We start from the raw sequence: 20,442 nt of genomic DNA, 5'->3' as shown, positions 1-20,442 counted from the left end.
GCCCCCTGCCGCCCCAGGCCGTTCCGCCTCATCAAAAGCCTGGTAAAGATTGGGGGAGGGGCGGGGGCGGAGCGGCCCTAGGTCGGCCGGGTGGCGCAGTGGTTAAGTTCGCGCGCTCCACTCCGGCGTCCCAGGGTTTCGCTGGTTCAAATCCTGGATGCGGACATGGCACCGCTCATCAGGCCATGCTGAGGCGGCATCCCACATGCCACAACTAGAAGGACACACAACTATGTAGCAGGAGGCTTTGGGGAGAAAAAAGAAAAAGAAAAACTTAAAAAGAAAAAAGATCTGGGGAGAGACTTTGGTGCAAAGGGAAGAGCAAGTGCAAATTTCCTGAGGACTAAATGAGCTCGGCTCATTCTGAAACCGAAGGCTGGTGGGGGCTAGGGCTAAGTAAGGGAGAAGGCGAGGCGAGGAAGTTGGAGATGTAAGCAGAGGCCAGATACTGGAAGGGCCTTGCAGAGCAAGGGAAGAAATTCGGTTTCATTTTAAGTGCAGTGGGTTGTCTGGAAGGACTTTGAGGATTTCTCCCTTCTGCATTTCTCTGAATTCCTTTAGGTTTACTTGTCAACATCATTTAGTTTATTTGTCTCTTTCTTGTTCACCAGCTGCTCCAGTCACATACGTGAATTTTGTGTGGACTTAAGGAAACTCATCAAGGAATGTAATTATATTTCAGCAACTGAAGTTGATTGAGTTACATGTCAGTCACATATATTTTCTCCACAACAATGTAATGTGGGATATACTGTCGTTACTTTCATTTTACCCATGAGAAAAGTGAGGCGAAGAGGCTGAGTGTCACATCCAAGGTGGAACAGCCGGGGGCAGCTGGAATGCAAGCCTCGGCAGACTGATTTGAAACGTTGCTGCTGAGTGCTAAACCAGCAAACCTCAACCTCTAACGTATCTCTCCATTAGGGACGCGAAACCCGTGGAAGAGGGAAGGGGTTACGGCTGCCATCTGCTTCCACATTTATCTTCCCTTCTCCGGGGCCCCAAACCTCCCTTTCTTCTTCGAGCAACAAAACAAAAGCTCCCATTCACATGAATAGAGACAAGTAGATACTACTCTGCGGGGGCTGTCTACAGCCAGGCAGAGCTCTCCTTCTGTCTTTGATTAAACGCATTCTAAATGTCCTGCCAAGGCCAAGCAGCCACCAGTCCTGTCCAATAAAATGAGGCCACTGCGTTTTCACGAGGGCTGCAAGGATTCACTGCCCTGTTATTCTTCAAGTCACCACCATCCCAAATTAGACACTATTCATGTCTGAAATTTGCTTTGAAACTCATCTAAAAAACTAAGATGCATAAAAGAATAGACGTGATAAAGCGACTGCAATAACATGTCCATGGTGTAGTATATGGGTGTCCACTGTACAATTATTTCAACTTTTCTCTTGAACGTTTTCAAAATAAAATATTGAGGGAAAGTTGTAGAGAAAAAAGACACTTGGAGACAGGAGAGAATATGGACAAACTATCAACCCTCTTGGTTTGTTTAAGGTACACTTGGGCAATTCTTTGAATTTAGAAGAGGATAAGAATTTAGCCTGTGATTCACAAACTTAAGGGTGCATAATAATCATCTGGGAGTTTAACCAAAAATAAAGTTTCTTGGAGATCCAACCCCAAAGGTTGAATTTGAGTGGGTCCCAGGAACACACTTTTGAAACCAGCTCTTCTGATGATACTGATGAGACTCCATCCACATGGAGGAACACTGTTGTAGAGTGTGATGGTAATGAAACCCACTAGGTAGGAAACAGCAGCTGTGCCATAACTTCCTTTGCCCTGAGTGATTTGGAGGTGCCCAGGATTTAGACACTAATACCCAGTTAAACAGACAGTAAATCTCAGTTTAAAAAAGTGTGTGTTGCTTAGGTTTTCTTAATAAATTAAAAGATCAAATAAAGATTTTAGGGGGGCTGGCCCCGTGGCCGAGTGGTTAAGTTCGCATGCTCCACTGCAGGCGGCCCAGTGTTTCATTGGTTCGAATCCTGGGCACAGACACGGCACTGCTCATCAGACCACGCTGAGGCAGCGTCCCACATGCCACAACTAGAAGGACCCACAACGACGAATATACAACTATGTACCGGGGGGCTCTGGGGAGAAAAAGGAAAAAATAAAATCTTTAAAAAAAAAAAAAAGATTTTAGGGCTTCACAAGCAAACATTTGTATCAGGGAGCCACTTTGGTGAAGGTGTCCACACAGAAAAGTGTCATTTCCATTAAAGAATTAACAACACTGAATGGTTAAATGCTGAGATTTGCCACATGAGATGAGAAATCTTATTTATGGAGAAAAGATACATCAAACAGAAGAAGAGCCATTTAAGTTTCAAAGAATATTCATTTTTCTTCTTTCTTTCTTTATTTTATCTTATTTATTTATTTATTTTGAGGAAGATTAGCCCTAAGCTAACATCTGCTGCCAATCCTCTTCTTTTTGCTGAGGAAGACTGGCCCTGAGCTAACATCCGTGTCCACCTTCCTCTACTTTATATGTGGGACGCCTACCACAGCATGGCCGAGTGGTGCCATGTCCGCACCCGGGATCTGAACCGGCAAACCCCAGGATGCCAAAGCAGAACATGCAAACTTAACCACTGCGCCACTGGGCTGGCCCGCATTTTTCTTCTCTGATATTAAATAGTTAATATCTTTTAAGGGAGGGAAAGAAAATATTCACAAAAAGGGAGAGTTTGGGAAAATATACTTTGATGAGATTTTATACATTCGAAAATTAATTTGGTGCTACTTTTTCAGTTGAGATTTTAATTTCTCAGCAGCTCCTACTCAAAAAATTTCACTGGCTCTCTTATCTCTATTAGAACAGCTAGGCAATAATGTGGATACAAAACTGGATCATAGATACTGTCCTACAATGAGACCACAGAAACATCCATAAAGGACCATGTCACAAAATAGAAAGTGATATGTGTCATAAAAAAGATACAAATTAAATGTGCTGGGAATTCAGAACAGAGAGAAATGACTTTTGGCTAAAAGGATCAGCATGGTGGAGCTTCCAGCTGGGGTTAAAGAACACTTAGGTTTGGATACGCAGAAACAGGACAGAGGGTATTATAGGCAGAGGGGCAATATGAAGAAAGGCAAAGAGAGTGCACACGGGCACAGAGAACGGGGGGAGGAAGGATAGAGTAGTCAAGGAAGATAAGCTTGGGGTCGAATTTTGGAGGGCCTTAAAAATCAGGCTAAATAACGACTAGAAGGACCCACAATGAAAATACACAACTATGTACTGGGGGCATTTGAGGAGAAAAAGCAGAAAAAAAAAGAAGATTGGCAACAGTTGTTAGCTCAGGTGCCAATCTTTAAAAAAAATTTAAAAATTAAAAAAAAATTTTTTTTTTAAATCAGGCTAAAGAACTGGGGCTTTCCTTTACTGTTGAACAAAGAGGAAACACCAAAGGGTTTTGGGCAGGGAAGTGAAGTGATCAGAGCTCTTCCTTGGGGGTATTCTCCTAGCAGCCTTGTGTAGACTGGATTGGTTACAAAGAGCCAGGTAGGGGCTGTCGTAAGAGTTCAGGAAAGAGGGAATAGGGGCTTAAACTCAGATTGTAGTCATGGAATTAGAATGGAGGGGATGGCTTGAAGAGAACCTGTGGGAGGTAAAACCAGGGAGATTTGGAAACTGACTTGTTTGAAGAGTAAGTGAGGAATTAAACCAGGTGCTTTCGAGCCCATGTAAGTAGGACATTGAAGGAGGGTAATGACAGAGACAGGGAATATAGGAGGAATTAACTCCTGTCAGTGTCAAAGTGTAAATTAAAAAAAAAAAAAATTAACAAGATGACTGATACAAGTATATAGCGAGCATGCTTCAAAGACTTATTTAACTTGGCAATCAGAAGAATGTAAAAGTGGTTCAGAGGAGGATATGAGAGACCATGGTACGTGTGTATATGTATATACAATGAAATGTATGTATATACAATGAAAGGAAAAAAATGCTAGAATACAATCGCTAGCTTAGATCCAAAATTGGCTAACATTCTACAGTACAGTAAAATTATTGTCTTTGTGATTAACTCTAGCAAAGTCATTTTCACCTCTGCCAGACAAAAATCATTTGTAACTTATCGATCTTCTATAATTAACACCTAACTTTGTAGACTCTGGGCCCAACTCAATAATAAATATTGAGTTACATAAAATCGTCTTTCCCTAGACCATCGACGACCCTTAGGAGGTTTTGGTAGATGCCACTCTGGTCCGGTGGCTGGCAAACTTTTTCTGTAAAGGGCCAGATCGTAAATCTTTTAGGCTATGAAGGTCATACAGTCTCTTTCGCAACCACTCAACTCACTTCTGTTGTTATAGAGTGAAAGCACACATACGTGATACATAAGTAAATGCCATAATGCATTCATATTCCAATGAAATCTTATAAAAACAGGCACCTGGCTGGATTTGGCCCAAAGGCCATAGTTTGCTGATCCCTGCTCTAGTTCAACAGATCGCAAACGTGAGTGATCATCAGAATCAACAGGAAGATTTGTTAAACCACAGATTTCTGGACTCCACCCCCACAATTTCTGACTCAGTAGATCTCGCGTAGAACTAAGAATCTGCATTTCTAACAATTTCCCAGGTGATGCTGATGCTGCTGGTCCAGGACCACGCTTTGATAACCACTCCTCTGGTATGATATGAGGCATTGAAACGGCACTCAGTAATCTTTTGGCTTATTTCCAGGTTTTTAATCATTTGTTTTAACAAAGAGGAGAAGAAGAACTCAGATTAGGACACACTGAGGTTGTGGTGCCAGAAGGCATGGAGTGGAGTTCTTGGTAAACCATTTCAAATATGGATCTGGAGCACCTGGAGGAGATAAAGCATTTGGAGATACTCCTGGAACTGACAGAACCATACAAGTGTTAAAGGGAAGAACCTACAGAAAGAAGACAATTTAGGCTACAACTTTGGAGGGAGTGGGAGAGAAGGTGAAAAGGAGCCAGAGAAATAGAGGAGTGTTTAGAGAGCAGGAGGAGACCACAGGAAATAGTATCATGGAAGGCAAAGAGAAAGTCTTAAGTTTTCCTTGTCAACATTTCCAAAGACCTCAGAGTGGATGAGGGTGCCAGATAAGCACAGAAAAGTTTGGATTGGAGATCTTCTAGAGATGATAGTTTATGAAAGCTCCTCTCTCAACAAAGCTAGACTAGAGGGGAAGCAAGCAACATCATCAATCTCCACGTTTCATGTATACCAGCAGAGGGCTGCAAGGGCAAAGGAATGCTAAATATGCCTTTTGTTCTGGGGTTTCTGCACTGAGTGTGGGGAGTTAATCCCTAAATGCTATTTGCAGGGGAAAAAGACTGTGGATCTCTCAGCCTCCTTGCTCCCATAATCAGTCGGGTACCTTAGTACAAGATAGTTTGATTACTTGGGTGAGAGATGTCATCAGAAAGGTGGAAGCTTCTGACTGCTTGGGGAAGAAAGACAGTGGGGTCCAGTTCAGGATTTGGGTTACAGGGAGTCCCTGTCATCACCGGGCAACCCTTAACACAAAGACTTACCTTATCCTGAGTAACTTCAAAGATTATAGAAAACAACCTGAGAGTTTTTTCCTCACTGTTGAGTAAATATTGTTTCTTGGAAATGTGAAACATTAACAAAGGTTCCAGAAATGAATACATACAAAAAGGTACTTAGAGAAGTGTTGCTCAGTTTTTATCCCTTCCGTCTCACTCCCACCCAATCACCCTCTGCAGGTAACACATTTTGTATGTGTTCTTTGTATCTTTTCTGTGTTTCTTTAAAGAAAGAGACAGAGAGAAAGAGAGATACTATCCTGGAAGTTGCTCCATATTAGTTCATGGAAATCAGCTTCATTTTTTAAAAGATAATTGCATGGTACTCCATTGTATGGCTATCCCACAATTTATTCAGCCAATTTCCTATATACAGACATTTAGGTTGTTTCTAATATTTTGCAATTACAAATAATGCTACAACGAATACCTGTGTGAATATTATTTTTGTATTCTTAAGGGCTATTTTATATTTTTTTTACTTGTCTATTTATGTCTTTTGCCTATTTATTTATATTCTATAGGGATTTTGGTTCCCCTACCTCTTTTTTTTTTTTTTTTTGAGGAAGATTAGCCCTGACCAAACTGCTGCCAATCCTTTTCGCTGAGGAAGACTGGCCCTGAGCTAACATCCATGCCCATCTTCTTCTACTTTTTGTATGGGGCACCTGCCACAGCATGGCCTGCCAAGCGGTGCCATGTCCGCACCCGGGATCCAAACTGGCAAACCCTCCCTACCTCTATTTTAAGAGTTCTTCATATGTTAGGAATATTAACACTTCATCTGTGATATGCTATAAGTATTTTCTCTCAACTTTTTGTTTACCTTTTGGCTTTGTTTATGCTGTTTTTGGCCATCCCTCATGTTTTTTTAAAAATTGTTTTTAGGTGGTTGAATTTAAATCTTTTCTTTAATTGCATATGGATTGAATTGAAGTTAGAAAGTCTTTCCCTACTCATATACAAAAAATTTTCTGTTTGCTTTTAGTACTTGTGCGGTTTCATATTTTACATTTAGGTCTGATACATTTGGAGTTTATTTTTGGGACTGATGTCAGGTATGGATCTAATTTTATCCTTCTAAATAGCTAGCAGTTGGTCTAATACTACTATATATATGTTAACTTTTTGGTAGAAACAAGCGCACAAGGCAGTAGGCTTTTCAGAAGCAGTCGAATTAGACTAATACATTTAGAGTAGACGCTAAAAACGCTTGCTTGAATAATTTACTCATGGGACTAGTATTTAAGAATTTATGTAAATTAAAATTTCTTCCCTGGTGGCTATAACAGCTTACGTTTGTGTTACATTTTACAGTTTAGAAAGCACCCCACATCCTTGATCTCATTTATTTTTACACCTAACTCTACACCTGAGCAGGTTGTCCTCGACACTATACAGATGATGAAACTAAGGCTACAGAACAATAAACAACTCTTCCACAGTCATAGTAGCCCAGCTCTTCTGGCTCTTTCCACTGTCTTCTACAGCGTCTTGGCACTGCAAATCTTTTTCTTTTTATAGACTGGCACCTGAGCTAACATCTGTTGCCAATCTTTTTTTTTTCCTTCTTCTTTTTCCCCCAAAGCCCCCAGTATATAGTTGTATACTGTAGTTGTGGTCTATGTTGTGCTGGTTGTGGCATGTGGGACACCGCCTCAGTATGGCTTGATGAGTGGTGCCATGTCTGCGCCCAGGATCCAAACCTGCAAAACCCCGGGCCGCTGAAGCAGAGCATGCGAACTTAACCACTTGGCCATGGGGCCGGCCCCTGCAAATCTTGCATATTAAGATTCTCATGGCTTTACAAAGGCCATTTAAGAGAGGAGGTGGTGGCTAAGATGCTCAGACATCTTGCAAGGCAGGGCTGGAGTAAGACTATTTTACTTGAATGTTAACAATGGGCATCTTATGCAGTGGGAGAGCAGCAAAAGATTTGGGAGAGCAGCAGAAGATGTGGTCATCACCTACCATCTAAATAGTATTTCCTGGCTGGCCCTATGGCCGAGTGGTTAAGTTCACGAGCTCCGCCTTCTGGTTGGGATCCTGGGTGTGGACATGGCACTGCGCATCAGGCCATGCTGAGGCGGCATCCCACATAGCACAACCAGAGGGACCTACAACTAGAATATATAACTATGTACTGGGGGGCTTTGGGGAGGAGGGGAAGGAGGAGGAGGAGGAGGAGGCGGCAGTGGAGCAGGGGAGGTTTCGCCGGTTCAGATCCTGGACGCAGACCTGGTGCCACTCGTTAGGCCATGTTGAGGTGGCATCCCACATGCCACAACTAGAAGGACCCACAACTAGAATATACAACTAGGTACTGGGGAGATTTGGGGAGAAGAAAGAAAAATAAAAAACAAAATCTTAAAAAAAAAATACCTGGAAGAGTCACATTCTATATTACATCAATCCAAATTTCTAAATCAAAGCTTCATTTTATTTATTTTATTTTTTTGGTGAGGAAGATTGGCCCTGAGCTAACATCTGTTGCCAATCTTCCCTCTTTTTGCTTGAGGAAGATTATCCCTGAGCTAACATCTGTGCCAATCCTCCTCTATTTTGTATGTGGGATGCCGCCACAGCATGGCTTGATGAGCAGTATCTAAGTCCACACCCAGGATCCAAACCTGCAAACCCCAGGACACTGCAGCAGAGCTCACAAACTTAACCACTATGCCACCAGGCTGGCCCCAGAACTAGCCACTTTTTTTCAACATGCTTACTTGAAAGAACTACTTAATAGACCAACTGGTTTTTCAGACTTCAGTATTAGGCAGACTTTTTCTCAAAAATGAATGAAGTGAGCCTGTCAGTGCACGGAATACAACTGATAGTATTTGTTGCATTGATAAAATTGGACCTTCCCAGAAAAAATTAGAATTTTGAAAAACTTGTATCTGCCACTGAGCCTGACAGTTTCCCGCCACTTAAACTTTTCTAATGAGATCAGTAATAATACTAAAAAACGTGATTTTTAAAAAATGTTTTACAAGACATGTCAATATTTGGAAGAAACCTGTAACTCAGTGAACTGATATTTTTTAAAAGACCAATGAATAATGTCACAGAATCATATTGAGGTAAAAATCCATTCAAAGTGCAAGACAAATCAATGAATTCCACACTGCAATTAATCTATAAAAAAACTAACTTGTCAAAAAAGAAAATCCACAGTAATCTGGAAAAGCTATTAAAATACTCCAATGTTTTCCACCTATGTGTTTGTGAGGCTGGATTTTCTCACAGAATTCAACCAAACAACATATCATATCAGACTAACTGCAGCAGATCTGAGAACCCAGCTGTCTTCTACTAAGCCACGCAGCAAAGAAATTTGTAAAAATGTAAAACAATGACGCTCTTTCATCTTTTTTGTTCTGTAGATGTTATTTTCTATAAAAAATGTTATTTATGTTAACATGTAATGGATTTACTACTGTTACTTATAAATTAATATTTAAAAAATTTCAGCTTTTATTTATCATATAGCAAATATAGAGAAATATCACCCACACTCATTCTTTGGGGTCCTTAATAAATACAAGTGTAAAGGAGTCCTGTGGCCAAGAAATTTGAGAATCAGTGTGTTCTATTTTAGAAAAAATCTTAACCCAAGATAAAACAGAAAAGAATTGCCACCAACTAATTCTAAAAAGATTTTGATGATACGATGGGATCAAGGTACTACTCTGCCCCTAATGTATGTGTGTGTGTATAGTCCTCTCTCTCTCTCTCCCTATGTGTGTATGTGTATTCCTCTCTCCCCCATGTGTGTGTGTGTATTCCCCTCTCTCTCCCCGCCATGTGTGTGTGTATGTGTGTATTCCTCTCTCTCTCTGTATTCCTCTCTCTCTCTTTCCCTATGTATATATATTCATACCTGGAGAAGTTGGATACATTATTATCTCGCCAAATATGACTACCTCCGTCTATTCTCTAATTATCTGATTGAGAAATATCTTTAAAAGTACCCTTGAATTCCATGTACCTCTTCACATTTATTATTTCATGTATTTTTTATTTTATGTATGGATTACAACAAGATAAAATAGCAAAACCAAGAGGGGCTGGTGGTTTTCCTCCCTGTTATCTATTTAAGAGAATAAATTGCCAGCTATTTCTGGAAGTTCCTAGTACAGGATGGCCAAGAACTTACTAGGAAACAGACAAGTACATTTTTTTTTTAAACATTGTTCCTATTTTACATAAGAGTTGTCCAAATTGTTTCACTAATTCCTCATTTAAGCCAATCTTGCTACCTGTTGGTTTCAACTACAATAAAAGAGGCTTCAGGGGTCTATCTAAACGTAATATCTGTAATTCTTAACAAAACCCCTATAATCAATCAAGAATTTTACTATAGGATCTTTCCAAACAAGGTGTTCATATGCCTTAGCCATTTTCTAGGCCAAGTAGCTCAAGAAAGGAGAGAGAAGAATTCTAGTAAATTATCCTATATACAGCTTAAGTTTCTCCCTAGGTTTTATTAAAGTTTAACCCATTGTAATGAGTGATTCACTAATTTTTCCTTTAATTTCCTAAAATGATCATGATTACAGGATAAGTCTTACACATTCAGCAAGAATTCCCTGACGTCGCTCTCTACTATCCTATTTCAATATAGGGAACAACTATTTCTAAGGACACTAATAAGGTGCTACATGAAGGAGGAACTCCCATATTCCAGCATTTTCCCAATTCAAAAAGCAAGTAATTTCTCTGAAAATGAAAGCCCCCAAATAAGAAAACTGTAATGGATATTACCATTTGGACCATTGTTCAGTTCCACAAAGGGCCTTATAAATTGATATCTCATAGTTTTAAAGATACAAAATCAACAAGTATTACACCAATCTTACACAAACACTTTACAAAGAATATAAAGAGGGAATACTTCCCAACTTGTCTTATGGGGTCAACATAATCTTGTTATTAAACACCAACAAAAACATAATGAGATGAAAATTACAGGCCAATCTTTCTCTGAAGCATAATGCAAAATCTTAACAAAATGTTAGTAAACCAAATCCAACAATATAAAAAAACCAATATATCAAGATCAAGTTAGATTTATTTCAGGGATACAAAGTTGGCTTAATATTTTAAAAAGGTAACATAACTGATACCTTTAACAGGAAAAAAAAGGAAAAAATGTGATTATCCCAATAGATGAAGAAAAAACATTTTATAAAATTGAACACCCAATCATGATAAAACTCATGATATAAAGTAACTAGGAAAGAAGAGAACTTTCTTTCTTTGATAGAATATCTAAAAAGCATGCAGCAAATATACTTAATAGTGAAATACTGAAAGCTTTTACTCTGAGATAGGGAACAAGATAAAGATGCTTCCTTCATCAGTTCTATAGTATTCTATACTGGTGTACAGGTGTCATAAAGCAAGACAACATTAGAAAGAAAGAAATAAAACTCATTACTTGCAGATGATATAATTGTATGTAGAAGAATCCAAAATAAACTACAGAAGAACTATTATATTAATAAATGGATTTGAGTAAGGTTGCTGGATAAGATCAACATGAAAAAACATCTATTTCTGTATACCAGCAACAAATAAAATGAAAATTTAAAACGATGTCATTTACAATAGCACCCAAAAAAAAATTCACTGGAAAAAATCTACCAAAAGGAGGTGCAAGGTGTTACACTGAAAACTACAAATATTGCTAGGAGAAATTGAAGAAGACCTATATAAATGGTAGGACATTCCTGTGCATAGTTTGGAACATGTTGCAAAGATGACAATTATCTCCAAGTTGGTCTATAAATTTAATGCGATCCCAATCAAAATGCCAGGTTTTTTTTTATGGCAATTGACCAGTTGATTCTAAAGCTTATATGGAAATGCTAAGGGTCAAGAACAGCAAAAACAATCTTAAGGAAAAACAAGACTGGAGGGCTTACGCTATCAGAAGAGGCTTTTTTTAACTGTAGAAATTGAGACTGTAGTATTGGTACAGAATAGACAAAATGACAAATGGAAGAGAATAGAAGGTCCAGAAATAGAGACATGAAAAAATGGACAGATGAATTATAACTAAGGTCGCACTGCAGTGAACAATTTCCCCCCCAAATAATGGTACTGGATTAATTGAACACTCACATAAAAAAAGTGAAGCTTGTCCCTTACTTTACACCATGCATAGAAATCAATCCCAGAAGGATTGTTGAAAAACAAAACAATAAAGCTTCAAGAAAAAAGAAGCCACAGAATATCTTCACGACCTTGAGGGCAGACAAAGACTTCTTTGAAACAAGTCATAAAAGCAATAACCATAAAGAAAAGCTAACAAATGGAACATTAAAACTTCTATTCATCTAAAGATACCAATAAGACAGGGAAGGCAAAACACAGAAAGGGAGAAGATATTTGCAATACACATCTGGCAAGGACTAGTATCTTGAATATGTAAAGAATGAGTCAGTAACAAACAGTCGCACCCCCACAGACCCCCCCCCCACGAAAAAAAGAAAAAAGAGACAAGACTCTTACACAGATACTTTACAAAAGATGATATCTAAGTGGCCAATAAACATGAAACATGTTTAACTTCACCAGTTATCAAGGAAATACAATTAAAGCCACAATGACATCCCACTGTATACCTAGCAGAATGTCTAAAATTAAAGACAGACAATAGCAAGTGTAGACAAAGAGTTGGAGTAATTGGAACTCTCATATATTGCTGGTAGTAATGGGAATTCCTTTTAAAAAATTGATATATAATTCACATACCATAATTCACTCTGAAGTGTACAAGTCAGTTTTTAGTATATTCACAAGACTGTGCAACCACCATCACTATATAATTCCAGAACATTTTCATCACCCTCAAAAGAAACTCCAGGGGGCCAGCCCCATGGCCAAGTGGTTAAGTTCATGTGCTCCACTTCAGCGGCCTGAGGTTTGCCGGTTCGGATCCTGGGCATGCATCTACACACTGCACATCAAGCCATGCCGTGGCAGCATCCCACATAGAACTAGAACGACTTACAACTAGGATATACAACTATGTACTGGGGCTTTGGGGAGGAAAAAAAAAACCCAGGAAGATTGGTAACAGATGTTAGCTCATGGCCAATCTTCCTCAACAAAAAAAGTATACTTTAATTAAAAAAAAGAAAAGAAAAAACGCCTGCTCTCAAAGTTAAAAAAAAAAGAAACTTCATACCTATCAGCAGTCATTCCTCATTTCCCTCTCCCCTGGCAACCACTAATCTACTTTCTGTCTCAATGGATTTACCTATTCTAGACATGTCAAATAAATGGAATAATACAATGTGACTTTTTGTGACTGGCTTCTTTCATGTAACATATTTTCAAGGTTTATCCCTGTATCAACACTTTATTCCTTTTCATAGCTGAAAAATATTCCATTGTATGTATATGCTACATTTTGTTTATCTGTTGATGGATGTTCGGGTTGTTTCCACCTTTTGGTTATCATGAATAATGCTGCTATAAACATTTGTATCCAAGTTTCTGTGAGAACATATGTTCTCATTTCAGTTGGGTATATATCTAGGAGTGGAATTACTGGGTCATATGGTAACTGTATGTTTAACTTTATGAGGAACCACCACGCTGTTTTCCAAAGTGGTTACACCATTCTACATTCCCACCAGCAATGTACAGGGGTTCTAATTTCCCCACATTTTCACCAGAACATTTTTTTTGGCTGTGAAGTGTTATCTCATTGTGGTATCCACTTGAATTTCCCTTATTACTAATGATATCAGGCATCTTTTCATGGCTTGTCATTTCTATGTGTATCTTCTTCAGAGAAATGTCTATTCAAATCCTTTGCCAATTTTAAGTTTGGGTCATTTGTCTTACTATTGAGTTGTAAGAGTTCTTTATATATTCTGGATACTAGACCCTTATCAGATATATAATTTGCAAACATTTTTTCCTAAGAATGGGAACTCATAAGCACTATGGAGAGACTATTTGGCGTTATCTACCAAAGCTGCATATACACATAACCTGTGGACTTAGCATCCCATGACTACATACATACCCAACAGAAGTGAGAATACATTTTCCACAAGGCACATTCGAGAGTATCTATAATAGCACAATTCATAAAAATAATTGAAAAACTGAAAACGACCCAAACATCCTGTGGTAGGCTGAATAGCATGCCCCCAACGACGTCTGTGTCCTGATCCCCGGAACTTGTGAATGCCACCTTACTTGGCAAAGGGAATTTGCAGACGTGACTGGGATTTTGAGGGGGGGGAACCCGACTTCCAGTGTCCAGTCCAGTCAGCAAGGATTTTGGAAGTTCTCTCTCCATCCTGACAAAAGCTGAGCAAACTGAAAAGTCGACAACTCTTCTTAGACCCATCAGAAAAGTGAGGTCACAGGGCCAAATGCTGTCACCAAAACTGAAGAGACAGGCAGGCAGACACAGAATCATAACTTACTGAAGCAAAGACCTCTGAAGGACACAGTACTGGGGAAGGAAAGCCTGAACTATAAGCGACAAACTGCTGAAGGCTCAGAGTTGACAAGTCTGTCAGTTAAAAAGCCCCAGGCATAGGGGGATCTCCACACTTCGGCGAGTTTTACCTTCAGCTCCACCAGGTTCTTAAAGGGAAGATCACAGAAAAATCCCCTGGTGCTTCTGGCAGGGGGCGAAGCAAAGTAACCATTCTGAAATATGTCAGAGTATTCTTTTCTTAAGGTCTACTCTCAAGAGAAACTATTTTACCAAAGCCTAACCTATTGGGGTTTTATCAAGAGCCTAAGCAACCTGGTAGGAGGGAAATACCCAACTCCAGCCCACTCTAGTCATCCGGGCCCACCAGGCAGGAGGGGGGTGGAGGGAGCAACTGAGAAGCACTTGTGCAGTTCACAGCCCAAGGGCACAGGCTCACTGAGACCTAATCCCAGGACTACAAAAGGCTTCCTCTCCCCCTGCCTTACCACCATATTACTAAAGGACTATTCACTGGATTTCCTTTTGTCCAGTACATCACGTTCGGCTATCAACAGAAAACTACAAGGCACAGTGAAAGGCAAAAAACACACTTTGAAGAGACAGAGCAAGCATCAGAATCAGATTCAGATATGGCAGAGATATTGGAATTATAAGACCGTGAATTTAAAACAACTATGATGACTACGTTAAGGGCTCTAACAGAAAAAGTAGATAGGCATGTAATAACAGATGGGTACTGTAAGCAGAGAGATGAAAATTCTAACAATCAAAAAGAAATGCTAGAGATTATATACAAAAAACAAACAAACAAACAAAAAACCAATAGGAGTGAAGCATGTTTTCCAGGGCTCACTAGTTAACCAGACATGGTGGGGCAAAGAATCTCTGAGCTAGAGGATACTAATAGAAATTTCCAAAACTAAAAAGCAATTGAGGAAAAAAAAGACTGAAAAGAAGGAACAGCATATCCAAAAACTGGAACAACTACAAAAGATGCAGCATCAGTGAGAAGCAATGTGATGGAAGCAGAGAGGTGAAGATGCTGTTGGCTTTGAAGATGGAGAGAAGACCACAAACCAAGGAACGTAGGCAGCTCTAGAAGCCAGAAAGGAAGGAAAGAGACGCTCCTGGAGCCTCCAAAAGAAACCACCACTGCTGACACCTTAACTTTAGTCCAGTAAGACTGATTTTGGACTCTGACTTCCAGAATGATAATAAATTTGTATTGTTTTAAACCGTTAAACTTTGGTATTTGGTTACAGCAGCAACAGGAAACTAACATATAGACATCAATAGCATAATGGATAAATTACAGCATATTTGCACAATGGAATATTATGGTGCAATGAGAATGAATAACTATTGCTACATGCAACAAAACGGATGAACTACAGACCTAATACTGAAAGAAGTCTGGCATAAAAAGAATATAAACTCTAAGATACTATTTATATAAAGCTTAAAAATAATTAGGGGCTAGCCCCGTGGCCGAGTGGTTAAGTTCGCACGCTCTGCTGCAGGCGGCCCAGTGTTTCGTTGGTTCGAATCCTGGGTGCGGACATGGCACTGCTCATCAACCCACGCTGAGGCAGCATCCCACATGCCACAACTAGAAGGACCCACAACGAAGAATATACAACTATGTACTTGGGGGCTTTGGGGAGAAAAAAAATAAGGAAAAAAAAATAAAAGCAAAAAGTTTTCAAAAAAAATAAGCAAAATCTATCTATGACTTTGGAAATGAAGACAGTGGTTACTTGATGGGTAGGAGTACTGACTGAGGGCTCACACAGCCTCTGGGGTGCTGGTAATGCTCTTTCCTGATCTTGGTCCCGGTTACACATGGTCCCGTTGTGATATTTCAAACTGTACACCTGTAACTTGTACACTTTTCTGTATTGAATACGTCAATAAAAAGTGCTTAAAAACAAAAACAATTTAAGTAGTTTAAAATCAAATTTCCTTGAAAAAATTGGTACAAAAGTAAGTTTAAGGTCTAAATATGGTAAACACAAGGTTTTTAGATTAGTTAAAACTGAATCCCATACAAAGTGAACCATTACAGTCATTTCAGGTAACAACTCAGTTAATTCCAAGGATTTTCTACTACATCTCCAATGTCACACAGAAAAAAATGATGAGTTGGCTTAGACATGCAAGCACAGCAGACACATCAAGCACACCATGATGTACAGTCTGCAATTTTCTCTTTCATTAGTTTCACTTACTTCATTAACTACTAGTTTAGAAAAGTTGGTCTTTACATCACCATGACTGCAAAACCCTTTCTAGACTAAGGATTGTATCAGTGGCATTTTTCATCTCCTTTGTTATCAAACAAAATGACTTTACAAATTAATTTTTCAATGCCCATGAACACCCTAAGTTTTTCCCACCCTGAAACAAATTATTACCATCTCATATATTTTTACATTTCTATTCAACTATTAGGAACCAAATATATAAAACTAAAACAGATTTTAAAAGTCATAACGAAAGGATTACGTTACATAGTAGACAACAAATGTCATTTTGTTGAAAAAAATCTTTGAAATGTATACTATATTTTAAAGTAATAACAAAGACCAATTTAAAGGGTAGTTCTTTTTTCCAATTATTTAAAATGACTCAATAGGTCAATGCACATGTGTTTTTAGTTGAATTTCAACAAGATCAGACTGTTCTTATGAAGGTTCTAAAACAAGCATTGAAAACTGAGGATTGACAAGGTGGAACTACTAACAGGTGTTCTCACCTGTAAGAGAGTAGCTGTGTGTCAGTGCATTTGCCAAGCTTTTAAAACAGCTTCTGCCCATTAAATAATGATAAAAGGTTATATATTTTTGTCTACTAGGAATGTGACATACAATCCTGCGGTTCGAGACATGCTTGTAGGGGAGATGGGTTGATCAGGGTAAACTCCCAATTTAAGGAAACTTACGGGATAGTGAATCTCATGTACTCACTTGTTTCTTGGAAAGAAGACCAGAATGCTTAACAATCTTACTAAATCAAACACTTCAAAATACTAACAAATCTTATTCATTATGTAATAAATACAAATTTAAATAGAATGCAACAAGTTATTTGAACCTGAATGCAGAGAATAAATACTTTATTAACTGATTACAATTGAAAGTCACAAACAAAAAAGGGGTATATTAAGGCAGAGCCATATATATATATAGAGACAGAGAGAGAGGTATCTCTCTCTCTGTCTCCACATATAGACAAATCCAAAGACTGTTACCTCTTTACATTTTAATAACCTCTGCATTTTTCTTTTACACATTTAGACAGTGTGCTTTCTTTTCAGTTAAAGAAACAAATCTTGGCCAATATTTCTAAATCATATTTTGATGACAACGTACAGGATCATGGATTGAGATAATGACTAGTGTATCAAATGCTATGTGATAGTTCTCTCGCATATTCCATGTGTGGTGGTATATTTACGTTGGTGTGGAAAATTTGACATTGATCATTTTCTCTTTTCCAACAAAACTAACTCATAATTTAAAAAATGATTTTAATAGTCTTAATTAAAATAAGCTTGGATTTCCAAGTCAGTCAAACGCCCAAAGCACATTATTTTATGCTCTTCCCTAAACTCTCCTATTTGTTTTAAATAGCCTTTAGAATATGATCACATGGCTGTATTTCAGATCTATAAATTTGTAGTTTTTCAAAACCCAAAATTACTTCCTTATGCAAAGTGGCAATGCAAACAGCAATCTTACATAGTGTAGATTAATTTTTCCTCTGTATAGCTCCCTTTTACAAAAATGGGAAACCACACACACACAAAATGACATAAATTTAGTCCATCTGAAAAAGCACTCCAGTTCCCAATTCCACTTTTGAAGGAAAAGGCAGAGGCAAGTTTACATTATCCCAGAAAACTGAATAAATGGCTTTATTTGGTATCTTCAAGAAGCTTCTCCTTCTGTAGGAGATGTAGATGTTGTAGAAGAAACTGTAACTGGTTTTCGTGCAATTCTGTCCAGTTCTGCGTGAACATCTGATAGGACAGGCTTCTGGCCTACATTAAAGTAAAAGAAACAAGATTTAGATGTCAAATTACCTTATTCACCAATCTCTCTTTATTTAAAAATTGCCAATGGTTTCATCTAGCATACCAAATCATATAAACATCCTTAATTTAAAAATAAATGTCCTTTGAGGCCGGCCCAGCGGCACAGCAGTTAAGTGTGCATACACCACTTCAGGGAGAGGGGGTTCACCGGTTGGGATCCCAGGTGCAGACACGGCACTGCTTGGCAAGCCACGCTGTGCTAGGCGTCCCACATATAAAGTAGAGGAAGATGGGCATGGATGTTAGCTCTCAGGGCCAGGCTTCCTCAGCAAAAAAAGAGTAGGACTGGCAGCAGATGTTAGCTCAGGGCTAATCTTCCTCAAAAAAATAAATAAATAAAATGAATAAATGCCCTCATTTTAAATTGTGGGGTCTGTTACCAAATGGAAGTAAAACTAGCATGTATCATTTAATCTCATAAGGTATTTTTTAAAAAGGCACAGGACAGAAAGGACAGTAAAAGAGAAAAGAAAATTTTGGTATCTGGAAAAATGAATGAATGGTAACTAAATTAGCAGTTCTAAGAAAGCTTAATCTTCTGAACTGGCAGTGGGAAAAGCCAAGAAGTACTTCAATTTATACCCAGAAACCCATAAAAGGTTCGAAAAATGGGAGCTGGCTTTATTTGTGAAAAGGGTGGCAAGAAGGTAGGATCAAAAAAGAATGGGGGCTGGCCCAGTGGCACAGTGGTTAAGTTTACACATTCCGCTTTGGTGGCCTGGGTTTTGCTGGTTCGGATCCTGGGTGCAGACATGGCACCTCTTGACATGCCATGCTGTGGTAGGCATCCCATATATACAATAGAGGAAGATGGGCATGGATGTTAGCTCAGGGCCAGTCTTCCTCAAAAAAAAAAAAAAAAAAAGGAGAATGGGTTAAAAGTCTGTTTAAAGAGCATTTACAGGCCGGCCCCATGGTTGAGTGGTTAAGTTTGCGTGTTCTGCTTCGGCAGCCCAGGGTTTCGCTGGTTTGGATCCTGGGCATGGACATGGCACCACTCATCAAGCCATGCTGAGGCAGCATCCCGCATGCCACAAATGGAAGGACCCACAACTAAAAATACACAACTATGTACTGGGGGACTTTGGGGAGAAGAAGGAAAAATAAAATCTTAAACAGCATTTACACAAGCAACAAGAGAAAAATAAAACTGGACTTCATCAAAATTCAAAACTTCTGTGCTTCAAAGGACACTACCAAAGAAGTGAAAAGACAACCAGCACAATGGGAGAAAACATTTGCAAATTCTACATCTGATAAGGGTCTAGTAAACAGAATATGTAAAGAACACTTAAAACTCAACAATAAAAGACAACCCAATTTGAAAATGGGCAAAGGATTTGAATAGACATTTCTCCAAAGAAGATACACGAATGATCAACAAACACATGAAAAGATTCTCAATAACCAATGCCAGCAAGGATGTGGAGAAACTGGGACCCTCATCCTCGTCTGTTAGGAATGTAAAATGGAGCAGTGTTTTGCAAAACACTTTGGCAGTTTTAAAAGTAGAGTTACCACATGATGCAGCAATTCCACTCCTAGGTATATACGCAAGAGAAATGAAAATATCTGTCCACACAAAAACAAACGTTCATAGTAGTGTTATTCCTAACAGCCAAAATGGAAACAATCTCAATGTCCATCAACTGATGAATGGATGAATAAAATGTAGCACATCTACACACTGGAATTTTATTCAGCAATATAAAAGAATGAAGTACTGATACATGCTAAAACATGGATGAACCCAGAAAACCTTATGCTAAAGAAGGGATATATTGTATAAGTCCATTTATATAAAATCTCCAGATACGGAAATCCAGAGAGACAGAAAGTAGATTAGTGGTTGCCTAGGACTGAGGGACTGGGCGGGAAGAGAAGTAACTGCTAATAGGCTATAGGTTTCTTTCTGGGCAGACAAAAATGTTCTAAAATTAGATTACGGTGATGGTTTGTACAACTCTGTGAATATACTAAAAGTTTTGAATTGTACACTTTAAATGAGTGAGCCTCATGGAACGTAAATAGTATCACAATAAAGCTGGTTTGTTTTTGTCTTTGTTTTTTGTTTTAAAGCTCCAGGCAACTATACCTGACTTTTTGGCAGACGGTGATAAACCACTGCTTCCACCTGCAGCCCCACTTCCAGGGCTGCCACCACCAACACCAGGGCCTCCTGGGGAACCAGTCTTTTTGCTCAGCAAACTATTGAAGAAATTTGCCAGGACACCTTCACTTGTAGCTCCAGCTATTAAAGAAAAAAAAAATTCATTCAAAACATTAGATTTTTCAATAAATTATTA

The 20,442-nt window shown here is 38.8% G+C and overlaps 1 protein-coding gene across 1 annotated transcript in view; it reads right to left on the bottom strand.

Annotated features, from left to right (window-relative positions):
- Positions 1–17,138: 17,138 nt before the first annotated feature.
- The window catches only part of DYNC1LI1 (dynein cytoplasmic 1 light intermediate chain 1), a 35,062-nt gene continuing 31,758 nt past the window's right edge, over positions 17,139–20,442 (bottom strand). The window contains exons 12-13 of the mRNA XM_014827173.3: positions 20,232–20,387; positions 17,139–18,082 (exon numbers count right to left, since the gene is read on the bottom strand). Coding sequence (XP_014682659.2) covers positions 17,970–18,082; positions 20,232–20,387 — 269 coding nt within the window. The 3' untranslated portion in view covers positions 17,139–17,969. The remainder of the gene's footprint in view (positions 18,083–20,231; positions 20,388–20,442) is intronic.

The sequence above is a fragment of the Equus asinus genome, chromosome 21 (genome assembly GCF_041296235.1).
Source record: "Equus asinus isolate D_3611 breed Donkey chromosome 21, EquAss-T2T_v2, whole genome shotgun sequence".
Taxonomy (NCBI): Eukaryota; Metazoa; Chordata; class Mammalia; order Perissodactyla; family Equidae; genus Equus; species Equus asinus.
The sequence above is the reverse complement of the archived record's forward strand: the minus strand, read 5'-3'. Positions and strand labels throughout refer to the sequence as shown.